This window comes from Anser anser (assembly GCF_964211835.1).
Source record: "Anser anser genome assembly, chromosome: 9".
NCBI classification, from domain to species: domain Eukaryota; kingdom Metazoa; phylum Chordata; class Aves; order Anseriformes; family Anatidae; genus Anser; species Anser anser.
In genome coordinates, this window is record NC_139729.1 from 20,125,632 (window position 1) to 20,150,127 (window position 24,496).

At 38.0% G+C, this 24,496-nt stretch overlaps 1 protein-coding gene across 1 annotated transcript; it reads left to right on the forward strand.

Moving 5' to 3' along the window:
- The first annotated feature begins 4,429 nt into the window (after positions 1 to 4,429).
- MCCC1 (methylcrotonyl-CoA carboxylase subunit 1) lies at positions 4,430 to 23,790 on the forward strand. The gene is made up of 19 exons (XM_083848432.1): positions 4,430 to 4,537; positions 5,736 to 5,785; positions 6,305 to 6,444; positions 6,690 to 6,785; positions 6,952 to 7,073; positions 8,072 to 8,219; positions 9,036 to 9,157; positions 10,046 to 10,157; positions 10,486 to 10,567; positions 11,396 to 11,523; positions 13,202 to 13,385; positions 13,871 to 13,980; positions 15,062 to 15,278; positions 15,915 to 16,001; positions 16,580 to 16,629; positions 18,395 to 18,532; positions 19,304 to 19,411; positions 20,596 to 20,667; positions 22,193 to 23,790. Exons 1-19 carry the CDS (start codon positions 4,491 to 4,493, stop codon positions 22,310 to 22,312), a joined length of 2,133 nt encoding a protein of 710 aa, XP_083704558.1. The 5' UTR covers positions 4,430 to 4,490; the 3' UTR covers positions 22,313 to 23,790.
- The last annotated feature ends 706 nt before the right edge of the window (positions 23,791 to 24,496 follow it).

The window sequence follows — 24,496 nt, forward strand, 5'->3', positions numbered from 1 at the left end:
TAACAAACAGGCAGGGCCATATGGGCCTTGGACACAAGCCACATACACAGATTTGCTTATAGCCTAGCCATGACTCTGACAATGATTTTTTCTGTGGTTTGGGCATCTCATCTGACATTTCTATCTATGTGTCATCAGCATTAAAAAAAATAAATAAAATTGAACATAGTATTAAGTTTTCTGTTAATCCCCCCACAACTTCCTGAGTTGCTTTTTTTGTATGTCTACTTCTCGTTTTGGTTCCTATTGGTCCAATAAACACAGACCATAACTCACAGCAGATGTAATGGATGTTTTTTAATTTGTGTTTAAACTCTTTTCACAGATAATAATCTTAGGAACTGTTCTGAGAGTCTTCGGAAGAGAATGCATCCTTTCAGTGTTCAGTTATGGAAAACAGAGGAAATAAATAGCTCGGAAAATACCAGATATTAATTCCAGAATTCAACAGTTTCTATGCCGTTCAAAGGAATTCCCCAACGAATGTGACTTTGCTGTGATTTTGCTGTTCGTTACGTCAATAACACAACAGCCACCTTAAAATAGCAAAGCCATGACACAGCTGTGAGGGGTAAACTGCTCAGTAAAAGGGGGCACACAAAAGTTCTTCAGATTCATCTTCAAAGATTTTCCAGTGAAACTTGAAGCCAAGTTTAGCTAATAAGCACAGCCAGACCCCATTTTGGGTGCAGGTTCCCGTAACGTCTCATTGTCGGGAGGCTGCACAATGTAGCTGGGCTGACTCAGAAAGAGAGCGGTGGGCAGAGAGATTGGGAAACAGGACACCTCCTTCACTCTGTGTGCAAGATAAGGCTCTGAAATGGCTGATTGAGTCTCACGTCATGTTCTTCATATCTAAAGAAGCTAAGGTAGTTAGATGAATTGCAGTAAAGCAGATGTGGTAAAGATGGGAGGAGAAAAACTTATCTTTACGCTGCTGACAGCTGATGCATGAGACTTATCTATTAGAGAAGTGCCAACAAGGGCAGCAGAAAGAAAGAAACTTCTCTCAGGGATAAATTGTCATAATAACGACTGCTGGTTATCTCAGAAATCTCTCTTTCTTGACAAGGATTAATGGCAGATGGAAGAATAATCAACCATTTTTCTTTTTAAGGCAAAAAATAAATCTGTAAGTCACGCCATGGACTGTTCTAGAAGCATAAAGCATTGGGATTCACTGAAGAAATGGCTTTGCATCACAGTGTCTAAGAGAGAAAAGAAGTATTTTTTTTAAAAAAAAAAGCACCAATTTGAGGAAAATAGCAAGGGTGAGTGGAGAAAGATTTTTATGAAGTTAATCCTCACTAGTACATGGATGGCCAAAGGAAAAACTGAGCTTATCTCTCTGCCACTCATGATATGAAAGATCTGAAATAAGCTTGTATCTGCAGTGTCCTCCCCGGGGACACCAGGGCAGGAGGGGCTGGGGATCCCAGACAAGGGCTAAGGGTTATCTGGTGCATACATGAAATGCTCCTATATTTAGTGAGAGATGTGCAGGGATTAACATATGCTCATATCATGAAAATTAAGCCCATGCATACAGCAAAAGACATGCTTCAAGCTAAAAGTTAATATGTGGAGGGAGCTAAGCAACTTTGAGCTAATCTTTTTCTTTCTCACACCAATAGCTCTGGCCATTGCACGCCAATAACTCAGGGCCATGCATGTCTGAAGCTCATGTTCCCAGCACCTGGGCTTTCCCAGCTAGCCACAAAATGTCAGATAACCTGCATTTCACTTTTTCTGCAAGTTCTATTCCCTATGAAGTTGCCAGATCCCAAGTATCTTACTAAATTATTGTTTCATTGTCTCAGGTTCTTAACTCTTCCTTCAATTTTTTTAAAAGGAGTAAGTTGTATTCCCATGTGCAGAAACCTCATAAATGGTTGTTGGGAAAATAGAAAGTGTTCAATCTGAGTCAGAAAATCTGTACGGATTAAAGACATGGATCTTGTTTTTGAACCTTGGCTTTGCTGGGGCTTTCCTATAGCCCATACATGTCTAAAGAATATGATTAATGAGCCCAGCCAATGTTTAACCTTTTTCATCAGACCTGATGATCTTAGAGGTATTTTCTGACCTAAATGATTCTATGAGTTTATGATTTTGCTGTGGAATTATTTTTTTGTTATCTCCCCAAGTAAAATGAATTCAAATTTCAAAAAAATTATGTTGTTCACAGTCTGCTCATAGGAAAAAAAAAAGGTGGGGGGATAAGTACTCAAATAAATAATGTAAAGCAGCTTTCAGAATATACAAACTTCTACAATAAAAATTAAAATGTTACCAGCCCAACATATCCAGTACGTCACTAGGTTCACTGCAGCACCTCCATCTATGTACATGAACATAAAGCATATTTCTGGTGTCAGTGGGAAAACGGTTACTTTCTGCATTTTGGTTTTATTACATTGCCCTTTCAAATATCTGCATATTCAAACCAGTGATCCCACTTGACCTTGCAAGCTCTAAAAGCCTCACTGACAGGACACTTTAACCAAGAGCAGATTTGCAATACAAATGTGCTTGCTACTTCTGTTAGTTTTACTGTTCAAAGTGTAAAATCCTCCACCACCTCTGATTTATGTATTGCAGAATATCCTTAGCTCTCTTAGTGTTTAATAGTAAACTGCATAAAATGCTGCCATCTTGTGTTTAAAGACAAACATGCTGAAAATTTTGTTTAATCTGTATATCAATAATATTGCCACTATTACAATTGATGGCTTGAGTGTTCCTGGGGAAAAGCGTGGTCCATTTGCTATTTAAATAGAATAGTTCAGTCAGAAGGGACCTACAAAATCATCTAGTCCAACTGCCTGACCACATCAGGGCTAACCAAGAGTTGGAGCATGTTATTAAGATCCCAATCCAAATGCTTCTTGCACAGACAGGCCTAGGGCATCGACCACCTCTCGAGGAAGCCTGTTCCAGTGTTTGAGCACCCTCTTGGTAAGGATGCTTTCCCTAATGTCCTGTCTGACCCCTCTGGTGCAGCTTTGTGCCATTCCCATGCACCCTGTCCTCAGTGACCAGGGAGCAGAGACCGGCACCTGCCTCTGCGCTTCCCCTCCTTGGGACGTGGCGGAGAGCGGTGAGGTTGTTCCCCAGCCTCTTCTCCAGAGGAGACAACCCAAGCGTCCTCAGCCTCCCCTCACAGACATGCCCTGCAGCCCTTCTACCAGCTTTGCTGCCCTCCTCTGGATGCTTTCAGGGACAATACTCGGGGTGAGGCCGCACCAACGCTAAACACAGCAGGAGAATCGCCTCTTTAGGCCGGCTGTGCTGTGCTTAATGCACCCCGTGTGCAGTTTGCCCTCCTGGCTGCCAGGGCAGCTGCTGGCTCTCGCTGAGCCTGCTGCCACCAGCACCCCCAGGTCCCTTCCTGCTGAGCTGCTCTCCGGCCACTCATCTCCCAGGCTGTGCCTGTGTCTGGTGTTGCTTCGTCCTGTGAAGCACCGAGCATTCGTCTTTGGGGAACATCAAGGTGTTGATGGCTGTCCAATGTGCCAACATATCTAGATCCTTTGCAAGGCCTCTCCTTCCTCCAGAGTCATAAGTAACTGTTAATACTTTGAATAAGTGCTACTGATTTTTCATTTCTCTACATAGATAATTTTAATGTCATGGTCATCTAAGTACTACACTGGAAATGTTTTATTGCAGTCTATCGGTATCACACTTCATCTGAACTTTTCTGTTAACCTGGGCTCTGTAAATCGGTGTGACTGAGACAAGTGAGGTGACCTTGGTGATTCAAGCTTGTTTGCTTGCTGTGCAATGAGAGCCAGCTAAACGTGGACAGTAACAACGGCCCCACGAGGCCTGACCCAGCTGCAGCTTGCCCTGTGCCCTGTCTCTTCAGGGCACAAGCAGGGCGCTGGAGCCGCACGGGGAAGTTTAGCAGGGCCCTGCACCAGGATGCCTGCCATATGGCGACACCTGAGCAAGAGGTGCAGGCAAGAGGTGCCCCTTCTGCATTGTCTGTGGAGATGGGACGTGTCTCACCCCTCTTTTCCACATAAACTGCTCAGTTTTGAGCTGGGTGGTCGTGCCTGGGCACAGGGACGCTATGGTGGCAGGGAATCCCTATGCCTTTCCCAGCCACCCCTCATATGTCACCACAACCCCCGGGGCAGTCCATTCTGCAGGCACACAGCTCAGAGCCCAGGCGTTCATAAACGAATCCGAGACTCCTCCTGCCGCCTGCTTCACCTCACGTTTATCTCAGCTTTATTCCGTCACTTTATTGCCCACTTTCTCTGCCGCCTCCCCCAGGCTCTGCCTCCCCGAACGAGCCCCACTAGTCGGCCACCGGCTGAGCCAGCGCTCAGCAGCCCCCTCTCGGCACCTCCCCCGGTGACCTCCGTCCTCCGGCTCCCCGCCCCGCCGGCCCCTCCTCGCCGCCGCCCGCCTCAGCGGCAGCCACTCGGGGCCGGCCTGGCGCGCACACCCCCGCCCCGCCGGCCTCCGCGTTCGCCAACATGGCGCTGGTGCGGGGCCGCCGCTGCCTCTGGGCGCTGCAGCGTCAGTGAGTGCGGGCCGGGGCGGGCGGCGCGCGGCTCCCTCAGGCGGCGGCGCTCCCTCCGCCGCGGTTTCCCCATGCCCGGCTCCTCTCCTCCTTCTCCTCCATCTCCTTCTCCTCCCGGCCGTTAACGGCTGCCGGCGGGGCGGGCGGCGGTTGGGGCTGGCGGAGGCGTCGCGGAGCCCAGGGTGCAGGCGGGCTGCCTGAGGGAGGAGGCGGGGAGGGGGCTGTGCGCCTTGGGAGCTGAGGCGCTGCTCGGCGCCGGCTTCTGCTGTGGAAAAAAGGCCCACCCAAACAAACAGACCCAAACCCAACAACCTCAAATTCAGCTTTAGCAACTGGTGTGGATTCCATCAAACTGTCCTGGGCACTCGGGGTTTGATACCTGTCACTGACTCCCCACCGTAGCCACCCCGTGCTGCCTGTAAGGGCAGAAGGAGCTGGTGACAATGACAGCTGTCTGTTAAAAGTTCAGGAAGCGATGTCCCATCTCGCTGTTGATCGTGTGGCGTCAAGGACGTCTTGCATCTTTTTGTCCAGTATCATTTAAGAATTACTGGACTTGATCCAAGATTCCAAAGTTGACCTATGTGTTAATTAAAACTTCTTCAAGAGTTTGCTTCAGCATTTTCTTGCAGCCACTTAGTCTTCAATACCTGGTTTCTTTAGAGCTTTCAGTCATATTTGAGATTTAACTTTCCATTTCTGAAATGAAATTCACAGATAGAAGAGTTCTGTTCTCAGTTTTCAAACTCTTCTTTCTTGACATCTTTCACATTCAGCTCTTGTGCCTTCTGTCTGTATAAACAACTATTGCCTGTGCAAGATACTCTATTTTGTGGTTGTGTCTTCTTTCCCAAATACTTCATGTTGCCAACTCTGTATTAAGTGCCATGCTCTGTTTTGTCCACCAAAGGACTTAGAGTAACCCACAGTAACTCTTCAACTTCGAATGCTGCTCAGAAAGCGAGGGGGCAGTTCATTGTTCCTGTTGTGTCTAAAGGGAAACCCTTTTACACAGAGATCTGATGAAGTTTGTCCACCCTTCCTTAGCATGTTGTACTTCGGTATGTTCTGTGTAAATAGTTGTATCAAAAGCTTCAGAGTTGGGTTGGTGCTTTCTTTGCACCTGAAACTAGAAGTAGCTCGGTTGCAACTTCTTTATGCACTTCTGTAACTATTCTGCTTGTTTCTGATTGTACAGGCAATGGAACCCAGCACGAAGATTTGTGAGATGCGTCTCCTCGGCAGTGGGTATGTAACATGCTTTCTTTGGCTGCAAGGTTCAATTGCTTGTGTAACGTGTATAGTTTTACAATTAGTTTTAGACCATTAGTTCCTGAAAAGATGTAGGTTCTTTTTTTTTATAAGTATGCTATATTTGTATAGTTATCAAAAACAGTAGTCTGTACCTGTTATACCAGAAATCACCTTTAATATTTTTAAACAACATTTTGAATAATTTATCTGTTGTAGTCATACTCAACGTACACAAATATTACATTTTCTGTGACGTTTTCCTCTGAGACCTTTTGTGATACAAAGTTTGCAAAGTCAGTGTGAGAATTGTTTTTTAGGCATATTAGTATTTAAGCAACATAAGAAAGAAAATAGTAAAATTTAGCAAGGTGATTTAAATGAACCCTGTTGTCGTGAATAAACGCTAAATGGTGAAAAAGAGATCAGAATTCTAAAATCGCTTTATTTCCAGCATTGGTTTTAATTATATATTTATTTTTAAACTTGCTTACTGTGCTTCATCCCTTTAAATAGGAGTTCACAACATAGGGAAGATTCTTATTGCAAACCGAGGAGAAATTGCATGCAGAGTGATGCGAACAGCAAAGAAAATGGGTGTGAAGTCTGTAGCAGTTTACAGTGAAGCAGACAAGAATTCCATGCATGTAGCAATGGTGAAGTATATTCATTATGTTTGTGATTGATTCTGCAAACACTTTCTTATGGGACTAACATTCATTCAAAATGGTAGTTCTCCAGGTTTCTCCCAGTTGAGTCTCTCTGTGAAGAGAGGCAATGATTTAAACTGTTGCATACTAGCAGTCTGATAAACAATAAAATGAGCTGAGAAATTCGAAGTTAAAATTGCTTTTTATTGTCTAATAAACAATCCGTGTAATACCTATTTTTGATGTAACAGGCAGATGAAGCATATTGCATTGGTCCTGCACCCTCACAGCAGAGTTACTTGTCCATGGAGAAAATCATAAAGGTGGCCAAGGCCTCCGCGGTACAGGTACGTTGATCATGACCTTAAATCTTTGGATACCTGCCTGCTCTTCAGTTTTTCATGTTTATTCATGATATTTGCATCTTGTGCTTCCTTAGCACTATACTGAAGTTTCAGGGTATTCTAAGCTAAACTAATATAAAAATAGGCTGGTAACATTATTCTATTTTAGGCTATTCATCCAGGTTATGGTTTCCTCTCAGAAAACACAGAGTTTGCAGAGTTGTGCAAGCAAGAGGGAATCATCTTCATAGGTCCGCCTTCATCTGCTATCAGAGATATGGGTATTAAGAGGTATCTATTTCTAATCTGTTACTTGGTTATGCTATTTACAGTTTGGCGAGGCTAATTTTGTTACTAAAGGACCAGTTGCTACATATTTATTCCATCAGTTTTCATTGTCTTATTTTTATTGCTTTCTTCAAAGGAATAAGCTCGGAATTTGCAACTGTGGAATTCATGTAGACATAAGAATTGTTCAGTTATTGAGATCTTAATAATTAAATACTTAACTGATTCTAGTTTTCCAGAACAGGGTCCTTGCAGTGTTATATAGGTGAGGGTTCAGGAGTCAGGTTGTGTCTCTTGCATATTGATCCTGAATGAATCAAAATGGTGAAAAAAAAAGAAAACTCCCTATCATCAGAGGTTATTGTGGCTGATGTAAAATGGGGTGACAAGTTTTATTCATCACAGAGGATCTTATTCATAGTTACTTACCCTGGAAACATTTCTTTGGTCTATAAAGTATAAAACTAGGATATGGAAATAAGGTTATTACTAACACACAAACTGTGCAATATTAATTTCAGCAAATTAATTTTTTATAACTTGCTAATATGAGGGTAAATTACCTCTGTGATTTATCTAGTTTTGCATGCCTGTTTGAAGTAATTGGTGGTATGCTCAAGTGTTTTATGTGGTGTGAATCCAGCCTGTATCATGAAAAGAGTTTTGTCTTTGTAGAACCTTAAATATAGTTTTGGTAAGGTGTAATGTGGTAATACAAAAATGGTAGGTTTTGACCTCCATAACATGGGTCAAAAGATAAGAGAGAACAATAAGCCTGAATTGACCACCACTTTTATCTGGAGAGATTGGAGAAAAAAGTCACTATTTGAAGCATTTGATTAATTACAGTAAAATGCTGCATAATCCACTTCTGTAACCCTCACTGGTATCAGTGGAACTACTGTAAGGAGAATTAACATGGGTAACATATATAGGTTTGGAGCTTAAAAGTAAGAGAAAAATATTATTTTCATTCTAAACATAAAACTATTCTGTCAAAGCACTTCCAAAGCTATAATGTCTGCTGCTGGCGTTCCTGTTGTTGAAGGTTATCATGGAGAAGATCAATCAGATGAATGTCTAAAAGACCATGCCAAGAGAATAGGATATCCAGTAATGATTAAAGCTGTTCGCGGAGGTGGAGGAAAGGTAAAGGACATAATGCAGATCTGTTTGTCACGGTGTAAAGTTGTCATGCCTCAGTTTCTAGTTTATTCTAAAAGAAATGTTTGAAAACAAACTGGAAAACTATGTTTGGTTAAAATTTATTAATAATGTCCAGTACAGCACAATGAAATCTTATGTCATTCATTGTGCAGCCAGGCAGAAAATAAGTAGCTGGAGTAAATTGGGAGAGTTTTGTTTTATTTCAGTGGATTTCCAGTAATTCGCATAAGCAGAAAAATTGTCATTCAGGCTTATCTGTGTGAAAGTAGGTGACATGAAATTGTTACCTAGTGATAGCCTCTGTCTTTTTTTATTAACAGTTTTAAATGTTGAATAAAAATGATTAGAAATATACTTAACTATTTGGTGTCTAGACACTTTTTAATGTATTGTGAATTCCCTGTCGAAATCTGATTTTACTCTGGAATATTTATCTGCAAAAATTGAATGACAGAGAATTCTTGTTATTTCCATAATAGCTATAATTATTTTATAATAAAATCAGGTTTTCTTTGCCAGTCTTGGAAAACTTCAGTGATATTTAAGAATCAAATTGCATTTGATATGCATGTATATCAATGTATTGATAATATCTATTGCACTTCTAGTGGCACTTTCAGTAGGATTTATAATAGGATTAGCTTATTGGAAATTGATGAGCAATTTGTATTGTTATCGTTAAGTGCATTTCTTGCTGTTTTAGTCGTGAACCTGTTTGTGTACATCAAGGATTTTTACTGTGTACCGTATTCTTAGACATTTAGATATGTTTTATTTCTTTGTGTGTGTGTGTTGTAGGGCATGAGAATTGCTCATTCAGAAAAGGAGTTTCTGGACCAACTAGAATCAGCAAGGAGAGAAGCAAAGAAGTCTTTCAATGATGATGCAATGCTGATTGAGAAGTTTGTAGATAATCCAAGGTGAGAAACAGATGTTTTAATAAGAACAGCATAATGTTTATTTTACTGTTAAATAAGCAGGTGTTTTAGTAATAGAGTGAAATTTCCATCTAGAAAGAATCACTTTATACTACTTCAACTACATAATGGAGTAAAGATGTTGTGGTGTTTCTGCTGCCCTCAGATGCCCTAAACTAGTTATTTATTCTTCCTCTAACTTAATATTTAAAACAGAAGTGATAGTCTGTAGCTCGTCCTGACCTGTGAAACTGAACTCATTTGTTTTTTCTTATGAGTTTTTGACAGAGGTCTTTTTGATAATCTTGCACTTTACATCTTCTTTCTTGAAGCAGCACTGTAAAGAAAGCATTCATAAGAAAGAAAGTGGGGGCTTGCTTATGCTGTCAGCTAGACATGAGAAAATCTCATTAAATTCTTGGGGAATTTGCCAGCATTGGAGGATTTACCTGAATGGTGACAAGTTTTCCTTAGTTTTACACAAAGAATGAAGTTCTGTCATTTAATAGCTGTCCTCTGAAATGGTATGTCAAAATAAATAAGGTTATTCTAGAGTCAGGGCTGCTGCCTCTTCTGAAATTATATTAAATTCTGAAATTTGGAGGAAAATAATCAAATAATAATGAAATATTTCTACTTTTATCGTAACGTCATAATTAGTAGAGAGGTAGCAGCGTTTAAATATATATCTTGTTTATTTTGACCAATGAGGTTTCATTTAAGACCCTCATTTGTACATTTTTGGCTATTCAAGAGCAGACACCTAAACCTCTAAGAAATCTTACTGAAGAGTACAGGACTGTGTACAAATTCAAAGTCTGTTTGGGTGAAGTCAGTTGCAGGATTGGGGATTCAGTGAAATATATGGTAACATCTATTATTATGAAACAGGCACGTTGAAGTCCAAGTGTTTGGTGACCAGCATGGCAATGCGGTCTATTTGTTTGAGAGGGACTGCAGCGTGCAAAGAAGACATCAGAAGATCATTGAAGAGGCACCAGGGGTGAGAAGAAAGTTCTTATATTTTTCTATTTTTATAAAATGACATATTTTTAAAGTCATTGCTAAGCCCCACCATGTAATTTATCAAACGGGGTAGTAATTTATTTGTAATTCTCACCACCTGTTTTAATTTTGCTGTAGAAACTGTTCTACCTAAAAAAAAAAAAAAAAATCAAGATGTTTAGGAAAGTGATTCTTAGGAAAAAAAAAAAAAATCACTTATTGGCAAGGATTACAGTACAGTTTCTAGACGCTGCAAAATATTCATGCATAGTAAGTTTAATATCACTGAAATTTGTTATTTTATGTATTACTGTTATTATTTACAGCCAGGAATTAATCCTCAAGTTCGAAAGAGACTTGGAGAAGCTGCTGTCAAAGCAGCTAAAGCAGTGAATTACGTAGGAGCAGGTAGGTCTGGAGGTGTGGATGCTCCAGTGATATCCTTTTAGCTTATTAAGACTCTGAATCTCAGGGCAAATGACATCTGATTGTTTTAGTGTACAACACACATGCCAGATTTTTTTTAAGGTGGAAGCAAGTAATAGTTAATTCTCATGTAATTATAAATTTAAATGAGTGTACCCGGTCTGTGCTTAAGACCAGTGGCAGGAGAACAGAAAGAGGAAGAATTTCAGAGCAGATGATTCAATCAACAAGATTGTTTTTGGAAAGCGAGCATTGTGAATGTTAGTAAGTTTAAACGAGGCAAAGGAAAATAATTTATCTTTCAGCTTACAAAGAATAAAACCTTATCCTCAAACAGTAAAGCCTTTAAAAAAAAAACAAAACTCACTGTCTATAAAATCCATACTATCTTCCAAATGAAAAATTACCTGCTAAAATTATTTGTCACTTCTTCTGTTTTCCCATTGGCTTCTTTGGATGCTTATTTAAAAAAGTATTAAAAAAAAAAAAAAATACATGCCCTCTCCTTAGACACAGTGCTTTCAGCAGTCTTGATGTACTTTTCTAGACCTCTAATGAAATGTAGCTGTACTGCTAAAGGAGGAGAATGGTCACTAAATGGCACAGAATATGTAAATATGCAAGGAAACAACTCTTTTGTTTCAGACCTCAACTGTGTCACCCGTAAAGATAATTTGCATGGAATTTAATGAGATTCATTGCATCTGTTTTAGAAATGATAGTCTTGTTGTTATTTAGATCAATTACGTGCCTTAGATATCTGTCTTGAGAAAGTCTCGTGAAACGTCCTTTGTTTATTAAATACTTCAGGAACAGTGGAGTTTATTATGGACTCCCAGCATAACTTTTACTTCATGGAGATGAATACCAGACTGCAAGTAGAGCACCCTGTTACAGAGATGATCACTGGAACAGACTTGGTGGAGTGGCAGCTTAGGGTAAGTGATAATTGATTTCAGATGCAGAGTCCCTCTTGTCTGGTGAGTAGCACTCTTTGGTATTGCCTATGAGAGATCAGATAGATTTTCAGATGCTTATTTGCCATTCCGCTAGTTGGGTAGAGTTTTCTTTGCTCTGGAGGAGCATCTCTTATTACCTTGATTGTAAAGTATTTTGTGGTTGCTCTCAATTCCAACAAATTCTTCCAATTTTGGAGAGAAAAACTTTCTCTCCATATATTTAGTGAAACTGTAGAGGATATGGAAAGTGGGAGGAGTAGGGTCTTGACCTTTCTCTTGCCATGCTCAACAGTATCTTAAACTCTACTTTAAATGTATCTCTGGCCCCAAATAATACTTTGATCAGGCCATGGAAGGAAGACTCTTCACAAAAATATGTCTGGTGTTGTACCAGTATAGTCGCATTCTAAAATAAATGTATAGTTATGTGGGCTGGAAACAGGCTATTTCCTCACACACCCAGTGTGCAGAGAGATTACTCACACATTTGAACAGGAAGTTTTGGACCTTAGGGAACTGGAAATTAAAAAAAAAAAAAATCTATTTAGATAAATCAAAAAGTGAGGACAGCAGCACACATTGAGCTTAAATAGATAGGGTGGTGGAGTGTTTCGTGTAAACAGAAAGAAAAACAAAATGCCAAATGCGGATGCAAAAAAGGAGGCTTTTGGCTTGCTGATCTAGGAGTGGAAGTTGAGCATTGAGGGCTGAGTTGGAGCAGGGGTCAAACAACACTAAAAAGAGAGAAGGTGAAGAAGTTTACTGGTCTTTGCATGTGAGTCTGAAGACAGAAAATGTCTGTCAGTTCTTTGAGAGAGAATTTTTTTTTTTAAATCTGTGTAGTAATATTTGTTTGAGGGCTAGGTTGTATTCTGCTGCCTCTGCTGAAAGCCATAGTTCAGTGAGCATGGAAAACCCACAATGCTTCAAATGAAGAAAAAACATTGCTCAAGATTTTTAGTAGGAGTTGGTATTTCCACTTGTAGGTGGAGTTTGTGTTGCTTCCTGGTGAAGGTCTCCTGTCTGTTGAACTGCAGCAGGTTTATTATTTTGTCCCTAAAAGCTGTTTTTTTTTCAGTCTCAAACTGGCATGTTATTGGTGTTTGTTGGTATTCCTGCATTTGTAATGAAAAATCCTTCGAGGAATAAAATGATATTTTCTTGCCTATTAAAGATTTTGTAAATTCTTAGAAATTACCCTAGAGAAACAATCATCTACATGTACAGGTCCCTCTATACAAAACAATCAGCAGTTTATGCCAACAGTGTTGGCTGCCAGTAATCCATTTTATTGTCTGCTTTTAGAGCAGTTTTTCTCTCAAATAACATCTTGGTTGGTCAACCTTTAACTTAAGCATTTAATTGTTTTTGACATAACAAGTAGGAAAAAGAAGACTTTTTCCATTATGTTTAAGCTGTGTGAAATACTATGAGGTCAATTTACAGTAATAATTCAAAATCCTTTGACTAGTGGCTCAGAAAAAAGGAAGGAGTAAGTTCAGAATTAGCCATTTATGATTTAACACTTTTTTTTTCCTTGCCCTTTTTTAACGCACTTTCTAATAGCTCGTGTTTGGAGGAAGGATATTTAATCTTCTTTCATACATTGACACTCCAGAATATTGATCCTGCATTAAAGAAAAGAACACCTTTTCAGGTTGCAGCTGGAGAGAAGATTCCCCTAAAGCAGGAAGAGATTCTGCTCCGAGGCCATGCATTTGAAGCTAGAATATATGCTGAAGACCCTAATAATAACTTCATGCCAGGGGCTGGGCCATTGTTGCACTTGTCCACCCCACCACCTGATAATTTCACCCGGATAGAAACTGGAGTCAGACAAGGTAAAACTAAAGGCAGTGGTGTAGTTAGAAATATTAAACATCAAAAGCTTTTCATTATAAACGTTTGCTGCTTTGGCCTAAATAAATTTGTCCCACAGGGTGTTGTTAAATACCAATCTCCACAGAATTATTCTTCCTCATGATTGTGCATGTACAATCACTATTTTATTTATTTTATTTACCTCCTTATTTTATCTCTATACAAATTATTGTCTGCTGGATTATGCTGATTTTATTCTTATCACAATTTATTAGTCCGGCTAATTTGAATAATGTTACCTGTACAAAAGTCTGTACTGAGGTTTTCCTTGGAACTGAAATGCCAGGTCACATCATTCAAGTTAATAAATATTCTTTAAGACCATACAGAAACATGCCATTACTTGCGTCAGAGAGTTTTAATTCCATATGCTGTGCAGCATTATGTACGCCAGCTTTCTGAAAATACGTTTGTAGTGTTACAGAATTTTTTTCATATATTTTAGGTGATGAGGTTTCTGTTCATTATGATCCAATGATTGCAAAGTTAGTTGTTTGGGCTGACGATCGTCAAGCAGCACTGAGAAAGTTGCGATACAGCTTGCATCAATATAATGTAAGTAGGAGGAACCCAGTGTGATTTCAAATCTTGAACTAACTTCTTGAACACCTTGAGCTAACAGCATACAGATAAAAAAAACTGCAATAAAGCAGAAGTGGTTTTTAGAAGAAGTTTGGATTGTCACTACCATTTCAGATTCATTATTTGTTATTTTCCTAATTTGCAAACTGTTTTCATTGGTGGAGTTGATAGAGATAAGTGTGAAGTCCAGTTTTCCACATGGGTTTTTAAGTTGGTGATACCTTTTAGTTGGATGATACAGCTGGGTCTTTGTAGAACAGTAAGGCTAAATAACAAACGTGTTGATCCTTGTCATAGTTTTCTTAAAATAAAAGCAATTTGCAGGTAAAATTTGTATCACATGATGTTTGCTTGTAATTTCTGATTTATAAAAGCAATTAGATTTTAGATTATACATGTGGTAAGGAAGTAAGGAGACTTTTTAATCTATGACTTATTTTCAAGAAGTCATCCTCTTTTTTCTCTTTAAAAAATACAGGTATTTTATATATATCTTCTATATATATACTTGATTAGATATTTTGCAGTACAGGAAATGAATAGGGTACAGTAGATTTAAAAACTCACTGTTTATATTTGTTGCGATTAAAACATAATGGAATAATATGGAATATGGAATATCTGAAATAATATATCTGGATATCTGGAATATCTGAAACTTATATAACTAATTTTTAACAAGAGAGTCTTTTCATATTAGGAGTGTTCTTTTGAATACTCAGAGCAAGATTTTCCAAAGCAGGAATTTTTTTTCCCTAAATCACCTCCTCCCCTAACTATTTCTGGAAAGCTTTCTTTGACTTCACAGTGGACAAAGGTATCGTTTTGGAAACAGAGTGCTTTTGAGAAATCTACAATTAAAAAAAAAAATCTTTTTTAAAAGTAGTGGTTTTATATGTAAGAAAATGTACCAGTTGAATTAATTACATTTTGTTCATAAGCTATGCATTGTTGGTGCTGTATGAAGAAAGTTTCATCTATGCATAAGTTGAGCAGAAAGCTGTGCATTCATAATTTCATTTCAACTTGGCAATATGCTTCTTTTTCTTGACAGATTGTAGGATTAAGCACTAATATTGATTTCTTACTGAGCCTGTCAGGACACCCACAGTTTGAGGCTGGAAATGTGCACACTAATTTCATTCCTCAACACCATGATGAACTGTTTCCAGCCAAAAAGGCAACGCGACATGAAGTTGTGTGTCAGGCAGCTCTGGGACTCATACTGAAAGAGAAAATGGCGACAGATGCTTTTAGAGATCAGTCAGGTGGTAAGGATCGTTCTTCTTCTGTTTTGTTTTGCTTGACTGGATGAGACAGTGCTGTGACCTCATGTGTAATTATTTAATTTGTGTACTCCCTTTTTGCCTTACTTGGTGCCTGCTCAGGGTTCTGCGTTATAGCATTTGTCAGATATTTATGCACACAGCAGACTATAACTTCTGTTGAGAGACAGATATTGAATATATCACCACTGTAATGTAGAGACTACTTCCCTAGGCACTTCAGATAAGCGCCTGTCTGAAAGACCTTGGGATTCTTAATCTATGTCACTGCGTCCTTTTTGCTCTTTACAAGTGCAGTGAGTATCTGTCACCATTAGTCCTACAGTTGGACCAAGGTCTTCAGAGATAAAGACTGACTGGCTAGAATTGGGAGAGGCAGAGGGGTTTAATGGGATGAAAAGGACTACGTGTTTTATGTAGATGAATACAGCCTCAGTTTATTCAGTCTTGCAGTTTGAATGATGGATTGTCACCATCTATTGCAGGGATTCCCTGATCTCTAATGTGCAGTATAAATGTGTAAGTTTAATAGGACAGTGATTTTCGTGGTGTAAGTTCTAAATGTTGTGTGTTTTGCCAAACTGTAATAAAAGTAACATGTCTGTATGTTTTGTGTTTTAGATAAATTCTCACCATTTGCATCCAGCACTGGTAGAAGAATAAATATATGCTATACTAGAAAACTGTCTCTGCTGGATGGGGAAAATAGTAAGTGATTAAAATTGGGTGTGGAGGGAGAGGAAATACTTGAGAAAGTTATTTCAACTGGTGATTGAAAATTCAGGTTAAGAAATAGCAGATGGAAGCAGTGTTGAGTTTTAAGCAATTGAAGCTGGGAAGGGAATTCACAAAGTTGCATGTTTAATTATTAAATCTGTGCCCTTAGATCTTGAAGAGATAAAAACCAAATTCAAACGGCACTAATGATGTTCATCACTTAAATGAATAAGGTTGAGATTTTGGAAGAACTGAGTGCTGTTTTGTTTGACGTGACTTAGGTGTGGTAGTGTTAAGCAGTTCTTCCTCCTCAAAAATCTGTTTCCTGTCCAGGTAACTAAATGTACAGATTTCAGAGCATAGCTTCAGATGGTCAGCTTTGAAAGGCAAATTGTCTAGAATTCAGTGTGAAATCTACAGTGTCTGCTAAGCTACTCTGAAAATACTCGTTCTTCTCTTAGTATTGGTAGGTCTCTTTTTTATCAAAAAGATTAAGTGTAGTTTATATGGTTTTATTCTCTAGATCCTATAATTATATTAACTTACATATATTTTGCTTTATTGAACAGTTGTGGATGTAGCTGTAAGTTACGGTAAAGAAGGATCATACACCATGCAGGTAAAGTAGACTTTTTTCAGATATTTCATTAGAATCAGTTTCTTACAGACTTTTTTGTTAACAACTGTAATTAAAGTTGCTTGATGATTAGGAGTCTGTTTTTGGTTCACTTGCAGCAGTTGTTGTAGACTTCAGTATTTTAGCCTTGGAGTCATACTCACTCCTTTTTTGGTGTCATAATGGATTTTATCTTGAATTTGGCACCCCAAATGATTACACACTTGAGAATGCAGTCTCTCTGTAGATGAGTTTCTCATTTTTAATATTCAGAAAACGGAAATAATGAAGAGGAATCAGTGTTTATGAACTGCTGAGACTGTATAGAGATGAACATAGTACACAAATAGTGAGAAAATTCTTGCACTTTCAGGTGTATATCCCCATGTCAGGTAATTCAAGCCTTTATACAATTATTTTTTTGCAGATATGAATATTGAAATAACCCGCATCCCTCAAATAACCTTCAGGTTATTTTGAGTGTATTGATTACATAAGTAATACAGGAAAGCTTTTACATTTTAGGCTTTTCCCATATAAGTAACGTCAGCAAAATATAAAGAGGGTGGAAAGGACACTGAGTGAGGTCTTTGCGGGAGGTGAAGTGCTACTGGGGAGAACGTGGACTCCAAAGGAAGAATGCAGGTTGAGATGGAAATGGAGAGAAGCTGGAGATAAGGGTTGGAGAAGCAGAGCTGTGTGCCTCGGGAGCTGATCATGAAGAGGACAGTGCCACCAGAGTGCTACAAAACCTGCCCTGGGACCGATATCAACTAAGAGCAGGTTACTGGGCCAGGGAACTGGCAAGCGCTCACAGTGCTTGATCTAGTGTTGATCTAACTTGCGTCCCTGCTCAGGATGCTCATCAAGCAAAGGATATTTTATCAGGGATCAGTGTCAGATAGGCGGTATCCATTCAATGCGTGTGATAAGGTGTTCGTTCAGTGGAAAATAGTGTGTGACTGTATAAATGTAGACTGAATTTTATCTCTGCCTGTAACTTTCTTGAAGACTAGCAAGTCTCTGATTCCCAATATCATTCAGCAAGACTTGCAACTAAAAATATAAGCTAAACACAGCACACTTACATTCAAATTCTTAATGTCGTCATATTCTGAAGCTGTGGCAGACGTCCAATTTCCATTGACCTAGATGAAAGGGTTACGTGCAAATAAATGACCTTTCCATTTGGTCTTTTGCTGTTTTGTTGTCTAATTGACACTGTTTCCATTACTGATTTTCTCTGCTCTTTTGTATGTTTATGGAGAATGTGTTGAAGATTTTGTATGAAAAATTTCCAAGAGTGAGAAACGTACTTATCTTCTGTAAAGCAGAGTGGAAACTTGTGAAATGAGGTGGTTAATATGGGTTTGAAGAAAGTTAAGATGTTAGGACAAATTAGAAATACGGGGTCCAGGTCCCATCACTAAACAGAAAATTCTTTTTTTTTTTTTTTTTGTGTTCTTGAGAAATAGCATACCTTTATGTTTTGCTGACTGCTGTTGCATAGTTTATGATACAGACTGTGTTGGGGAGAGTGTATTAGCTAATCTGAGCTGACTGCATTGGATACACAATACATTCTGTTAATCAAAAAATAAAGGATACATAAGATTTAAAAAGGTGATTAAAAAAATATATCCAGAATTATCTATGAAGAAAAAAAACACAGGTTATGAATATATACTACAAACACTAATTTCTGCTTTATTATTTTAGTGTTCATGAAGGGTTAGGCTTTCTCCTTATAAAAGTGTTTAATTTTCAGATTGAAGATAAAATGTTTGTGATTTCTGGAGAGATCTTCAAGGAAGGTGATTCAGTTTACTTGAGGTCTTCAGTAAATGGAACAGTGTGCAAGTCCAAATTGGTCATTTTGGACAACACCATTTATCTCTTCTCTCCGGTAAAGTATCTTTCATTTTTATCACAAGTTTAAAGTTTTATACTTGTAAATGAACAACATAAATTGCAATAGAATGGGGAAGAGAATCATAATTGAAATTTTTATATTGGCCCATAATGCTTTGATATGTGGTGGATTTACAGCTATAATTAGAAATTAGTTGCTTATGGTCTGTGAATGAGAAGATAAGTGCTTGTGCAAAGATAAAATGCAATTAGGTGAATCAAAGGAGTTGCAAATGATTATGTATTGGTTTCTAAACTAACACCTAATTCTGTGACTCTTAAGACATTCAGCAGCATGCAGTGAAGATTTTGTTGCTCCAGTGATTAGAGGACAATTATTGTGGACTGTGAAACGTTTGCCGTATTGACAGTGCTTGGCCATGAAGATGGCAGTGTCTTAGCAGCCTACCTACTCCTTACGCAAACAGCCTTTACGAATTTTCTAAAACTTTGTGCTGTTGCTGCATGAATAAAGAAGGTATGGATGTGGGACAAAGGTCCATGTAGAGCCTCATTTTCACAGGTGTAGTTTCCTCCTCTCTGATCCTTCAGCAGCAACAGGCATGGATCTTGAGGACTTTGACATTGCAAAGCAGTCAGCATGCCCCCCATCCTTGTGACCTGGCTCCAGTAGTCTGCAACCCCAAACAATTAACTAATTTGCTTCTGCATAAATCTGGGTCTGTCCTGTTCCTGTATATCAGCACACGTACTAGTGGTATTATATTACGTTGTTAACTCATGCTGTTGATTTTATTTTCTGTAGGAAGGTAGTGCTCAGATTGGCCTTCCTGTACCCAAGTACTTATCTGCAGTGAGCTCAGCAGGGATGCAAGGTGGTGCCGTAGCACCCATGACGGGCACAGTTGAAAAGGTAATTATAATATGGGTAGAAAAATGAATTCAACACTATTATGTCAAGAGTTGCTCTTCCAGCAATGGTGCATGGTTCTATACTGCCAGGAAAGAGTCAAGGCCAAAAATGTCAGTGCTGTGTGGGTCCTCCCATTTAGATAAAGTCCTGTTTAGTCTGACCTTCCAGCAGCCACCCAAGAGTCTTTTCAGGCTTCTGGGTTTCTTTTTCTAGAGCTCAGGAAGGTATGAATATATAACTAATCCTACTGGTTGAATTTTTTTTTGAATTTTTCCTTCATCTTAACTGCTTTCTAATCCAGAGTTCCCTGAAATGCTATAGGCTGTTTGACCCATTTCATGTAACCAAAGAATGAGATGATAGATGTGCTTGGAAAAAAAAAAATATGCTTTTTCTATTAAGTTCTATTTTTAAGCTTCTGTTTCTGTTTTTCTTTTTCTTTTTTTTTTTTTTCTTTAACTTAGCAATGTCTTCTGTATATGGTGGAAAAGCTTCAACAGAAGGGAGATGTCCAGGATACATAATTTTAGTAGTTAGGGGATTCTGCTAGTGATTTAAAAAAAAAAAAAGGCACGAACCCTTTGAGAAGGTGGAGTACATTAATTGTGGATCTCTTACATTCTAGAGAGATATTCTAGAATCATAGAATATCCCAAGTTGTAAGGGACCCCCAAGGACTGTTGAGCCCAACTCCTGGCTCCACAATAGCAAGTGCTGTCCACATGCTTCTTGAACTCTGGCAGGCTTGGTGCTTTGACCACTGCATGGAGTTCAAGAAGCATTCTAAATCAGGGCTGCAGAAAAAATAGGTGGCTCCTGCCATCTCTGGATTTTGCAGAGTCTGTCTCCAGGAAGAGGTTCTGGACTTCGTATCTCAAAATAGAAGCTTCTTAAGCCCAGATGGAGTCGAATATACTTTGTCGCTTCTAGTGTTTCCTCTTTGAAACATAAATGGCTTCCTCATCATCCTGTTGACTGGTATTGAACCTCTTTGTAAAACCTTTAACTCCCCTTGAGTATTATGTAGAGAACTCAAATACCCAATTCAACAATAATGAAGATATTATGAGGCTGTTCTGAAAAACCACAATTACTCAGTGGATCGTGCTAGCCAAGATCCAGCTGCTGTTCTTTAATGGTGCAGATCAGACGTGCATGATTTTTTTTCCCAATTTGAATTGTAGGTGTTTGTGAAAGCAGGGGATGAGGTTCAGATTGGAGACCCTCTAATGGTTATGATAGCTATGAAAATGGAGGTGAGTAACATATAAAAAGCTTTAATTACTGAGAAAATAAAAATACGGTCATACGTGCATCAGTTTTGATTGCATTAATGATGTGTTGTGCAGATTGTTGCTTGTACTTTATATGCTGTAAAACAAGTGTTGCGTCAGACTAGATTTTAGGGGATTACATTTGTTGTTAATATTAAAAAATGATGATTATATAATCTGTGGCACTCTGCAAATGTTTTAACATTTGTTTGGTTACAGTGTCAGTCCCTTTCATCCCTCTTACAACAAGCTAACAATCCTTTCATTTCTAGTACAAAACTGTCTAGGTCTATTCCTTGCTCTCCATGATAAAAGTGTATTTATTCTAATGCCTACAGTAACTTCATGCAGAAATTCACCTATTGGTGACTTTGTAAATATACCTAAGATTTTTTTGTATATTTTATTATTATTTGCATAAAGGCTTTGCCAAGAGCATACTAAAAAATCTTTTAGTATGTCCACATGGCATTCAGTGGACTAGTATTTTGGCCATTATCTGTTGTCACATTGCTTGGCCATGGCTAAAATTGTTTGAACTATAGATTTTGTAACCTGAACTCTTTGGATTTGGATTTATTAGTTTATTTTACACTTCAGTTTGTGGTAGCAGAATAAATATTGTTGAGAAAATTTGCTTTTCCCTTAATGACATCCCTGTAGAAATTGCACTAAAATTACATGAAATGCAGCATTGCACCCCGAGTTACACCCCCAAATTATTTGAGATTGAATACTAAATATTTATGCCTTTCCAGCTGATATCTCAGACTGTTAGATGTCTTTTTATTTTTCTTTTGCAGTGCTGTTCAAAGTGTAAAATTTCAAAAACATTATTTAAATGAATTCTTGCTTGATGTGAGGATTTAACATTTGTTAGTAAATGTTTTGGCATTAGACTATGTAGAAAACCTATGTAGAAAATGACCAAGAATCAAAACTTAAATCGAAAACTAACCTGATAAAATAACAAGTATACCAGTTTGGGGATCAGTATGAAAACACACTATTCCTTCACTGTTACTAATAGTCATGTTTGCATTTCAACTTGATTTGCCTAAAATCTTTTCAGTAAATACCTGTCCTGAGGAGCAAACAAAATTGTCTTTAGTAAATCTGCAGATTGCTCTTGGAACAAATCTGTTATATGATTAATATTGTAGACTAAAACTTTATTATTTCTGCCTGCTATCTAGTGTAATAAAAAAAAAAGTATTAGTGAAGCATAATTCAGCTGTTCATACTTCAAAATACACCATTATTTAGCATTTTTGTCCCCAGTATACTTACCAAAATAAATATTGATGAGGAAATAAAACTTGATAAAGGGTAGGATAACATTTTAAAAGAAGGCTTAAAATAAATATACAAGTGTCAGAGGAAGTAATTAAGTATGTCATGTTCTAATTGCTCCAAAGAGTAATATTAAGAGTTGCTGGAGAGAGAGAAAAAAGAAAACCAACAACAACCTACTCTGCTGGTTCACTATTGATCTGTTTCTATGCAGCATACCATAAGGGCTCCAAAGGCAGGAGTGATAAAAAAGGTTCATTTCCAAGAAGGTGCCCAGGCCAATAGACATGCTCCGCTAGTTGAATTCATGGATGAAGAGGCTGAATCAAAATAAAATTCAAGGAAGGTGCATTTTATTTTTCCTACTTTGCTGATATTCTCTCAGGAGAAGTTTTCTTCACATTTTCAGCACTGTTTTGTATAATGGATTGAGGAATTGGTTTCCTCTGCACTCCTTGCATAGTTGTGCTGTAAATTATGCTGACTTTACTGAAATCTTGGCTGTCAATATACTTTAATCGTGTATATAACTTGTGGACCTACATGATTGTTGTTCAGTGATTGTGTTTGCCTGTGCAAAGGCATTAGGCTGGGAAAAGATATGGACCGACTTAAGGATACGAGAGGTTAGTAAGGACTGTACGTTATGGATAGCTAGGGTTCTTCTGCCTACTTTTTCATTCAAAGATGCCTATTTTCCCTGAGATGTGAGATTTCCTTCATTTGAAGGGAATCTGAAAGGTGATAATTACTTCACGAATGAATTTCTCATGCAAAATTTCTGTTTGTGGCCTTGTCTTTTTGCCCAAATAGAGAATTGAGGATTGTTTGTAACCCAGGATGCCTCTCTGTCATTTTTGGTGCATCTGTTTTCATACTTACCTCAATGAGCAGTGAAAATTTGCATTTCAAAAATTATTTTAATATACTTTGAAATATGTGATAAAAAAAATAAAAATACAAAATAACACTTGCTACACTAATCAAAGTTGGACTGTGACTGCTTTCCAAAGGTAATATTTGATCTTTAAACATGAAGCAGTAGCACAGAAAGATGATAAGCTTATTTAATACTTGGAAATTGTGCCAAAATAAAATACTGACTTCAAAATCCTCATTACTTTTCTCATATTGTTCATGTTCAAATATGTTACTTACTGGCTGGAGTGAAGTACCAAGATCTTTATAATAACATGAAATATAACTGAGAATAATATACCTTTTTGCATCTGTAGTGTTGCAAAAGAGAAAATTGATAGGTTTTTGATATTTAAAGAAAATATTTCTCAGACAGCATACTGATGGTTTACCATTTTTTTTTTAACTTGTTTAAAAACTGTCGCAAAGATAAGGGAACAGAGAAGTAAAAAAAAAAAAAATAAAAATCAATGGAATGTTTCAATTGTTACAAACTTGTTACTTGCAAAATTTTGGTTAAGGTGAAGTTCTGCTGGTCATATGGACTTCTGTTACATTGATACTGCACAAAGGAACAAATAGGTGCTGCAGTGGTCCCAAACTCCTAGTTATATCTGTGCAAATAAATCCTTATTTCAGAGTTAATATACAATGTCTTGGGCAATTTTCTGCTCGGATTCTGTAACTGTGCAGCCTTACCTGCAATGCAGACAAGAATTGTAAAAACTGAAATGTGTCTAGACGGTCTGTATATTAAAAGCATAAGAATACTACTTTTCAATTTTCCTGGTAATCCAGTGGCCACTTTACAAAAAGTGAAATCAAATGATCGTCTTGTAGAGGATTGCCACGGTGATTTTTATTTACCGCCAAATAAAAATTAAGCTGGATTTGGAATGTTTGTTTTCATTTTTCTCAATTTTGTCTTTTCCTTGGTTGCTTATGGAGAAATGTTTATGTATTAGTCATCTGTATATGTATCATGTCCTGATATCTGAGAAAGCACAATCTGCAGATGACATTTAGGAAGCAGTAATTAATCTAGACAGTCGTGATGGGTTTCACTGCAGGTAAGTTTAGTGACTTGTTTTTATCTAAAAATTCAATCTACATACAGAAATGTGAATTCAGTCCTGAAGAGACACTCCAGATTTGCATTTTTTTTTTCCTGCTTGACATTGCTGTGTTTCTAGATCTGTTTTGCTACACTGAATCTGTAGCAGAACATTAAAACTCACAGCATGAGGTTGTCTGTCCACTCGGTCTGCACCGCTTGCTTCATCCAGCCAATGAACAAGAGCAGTTTGTCGGAAGCTGACAAAATGTCTTCCCTGGGAACGAAGGGAGACAAATCATATATCATTATAGCAGTTTTAATTTTCCCTTGCTTTTGAAAATTATTTTTTTTCTCTATATAGGTTTTTCACTGACTTGGTTTTCCAAATAATGATGGTGTTTTTTATTTTAGAATTTATGCCCTTCAAAAATCTCTTGCAGAAGTCAGTCAGATTTTGTACATTTGAAATGTGCTGTAATGTGATTTAATTTAACTTAGAGAATTATTAAAAGTAGGATGTTCCTGTAATCTAGAATTTTAGTT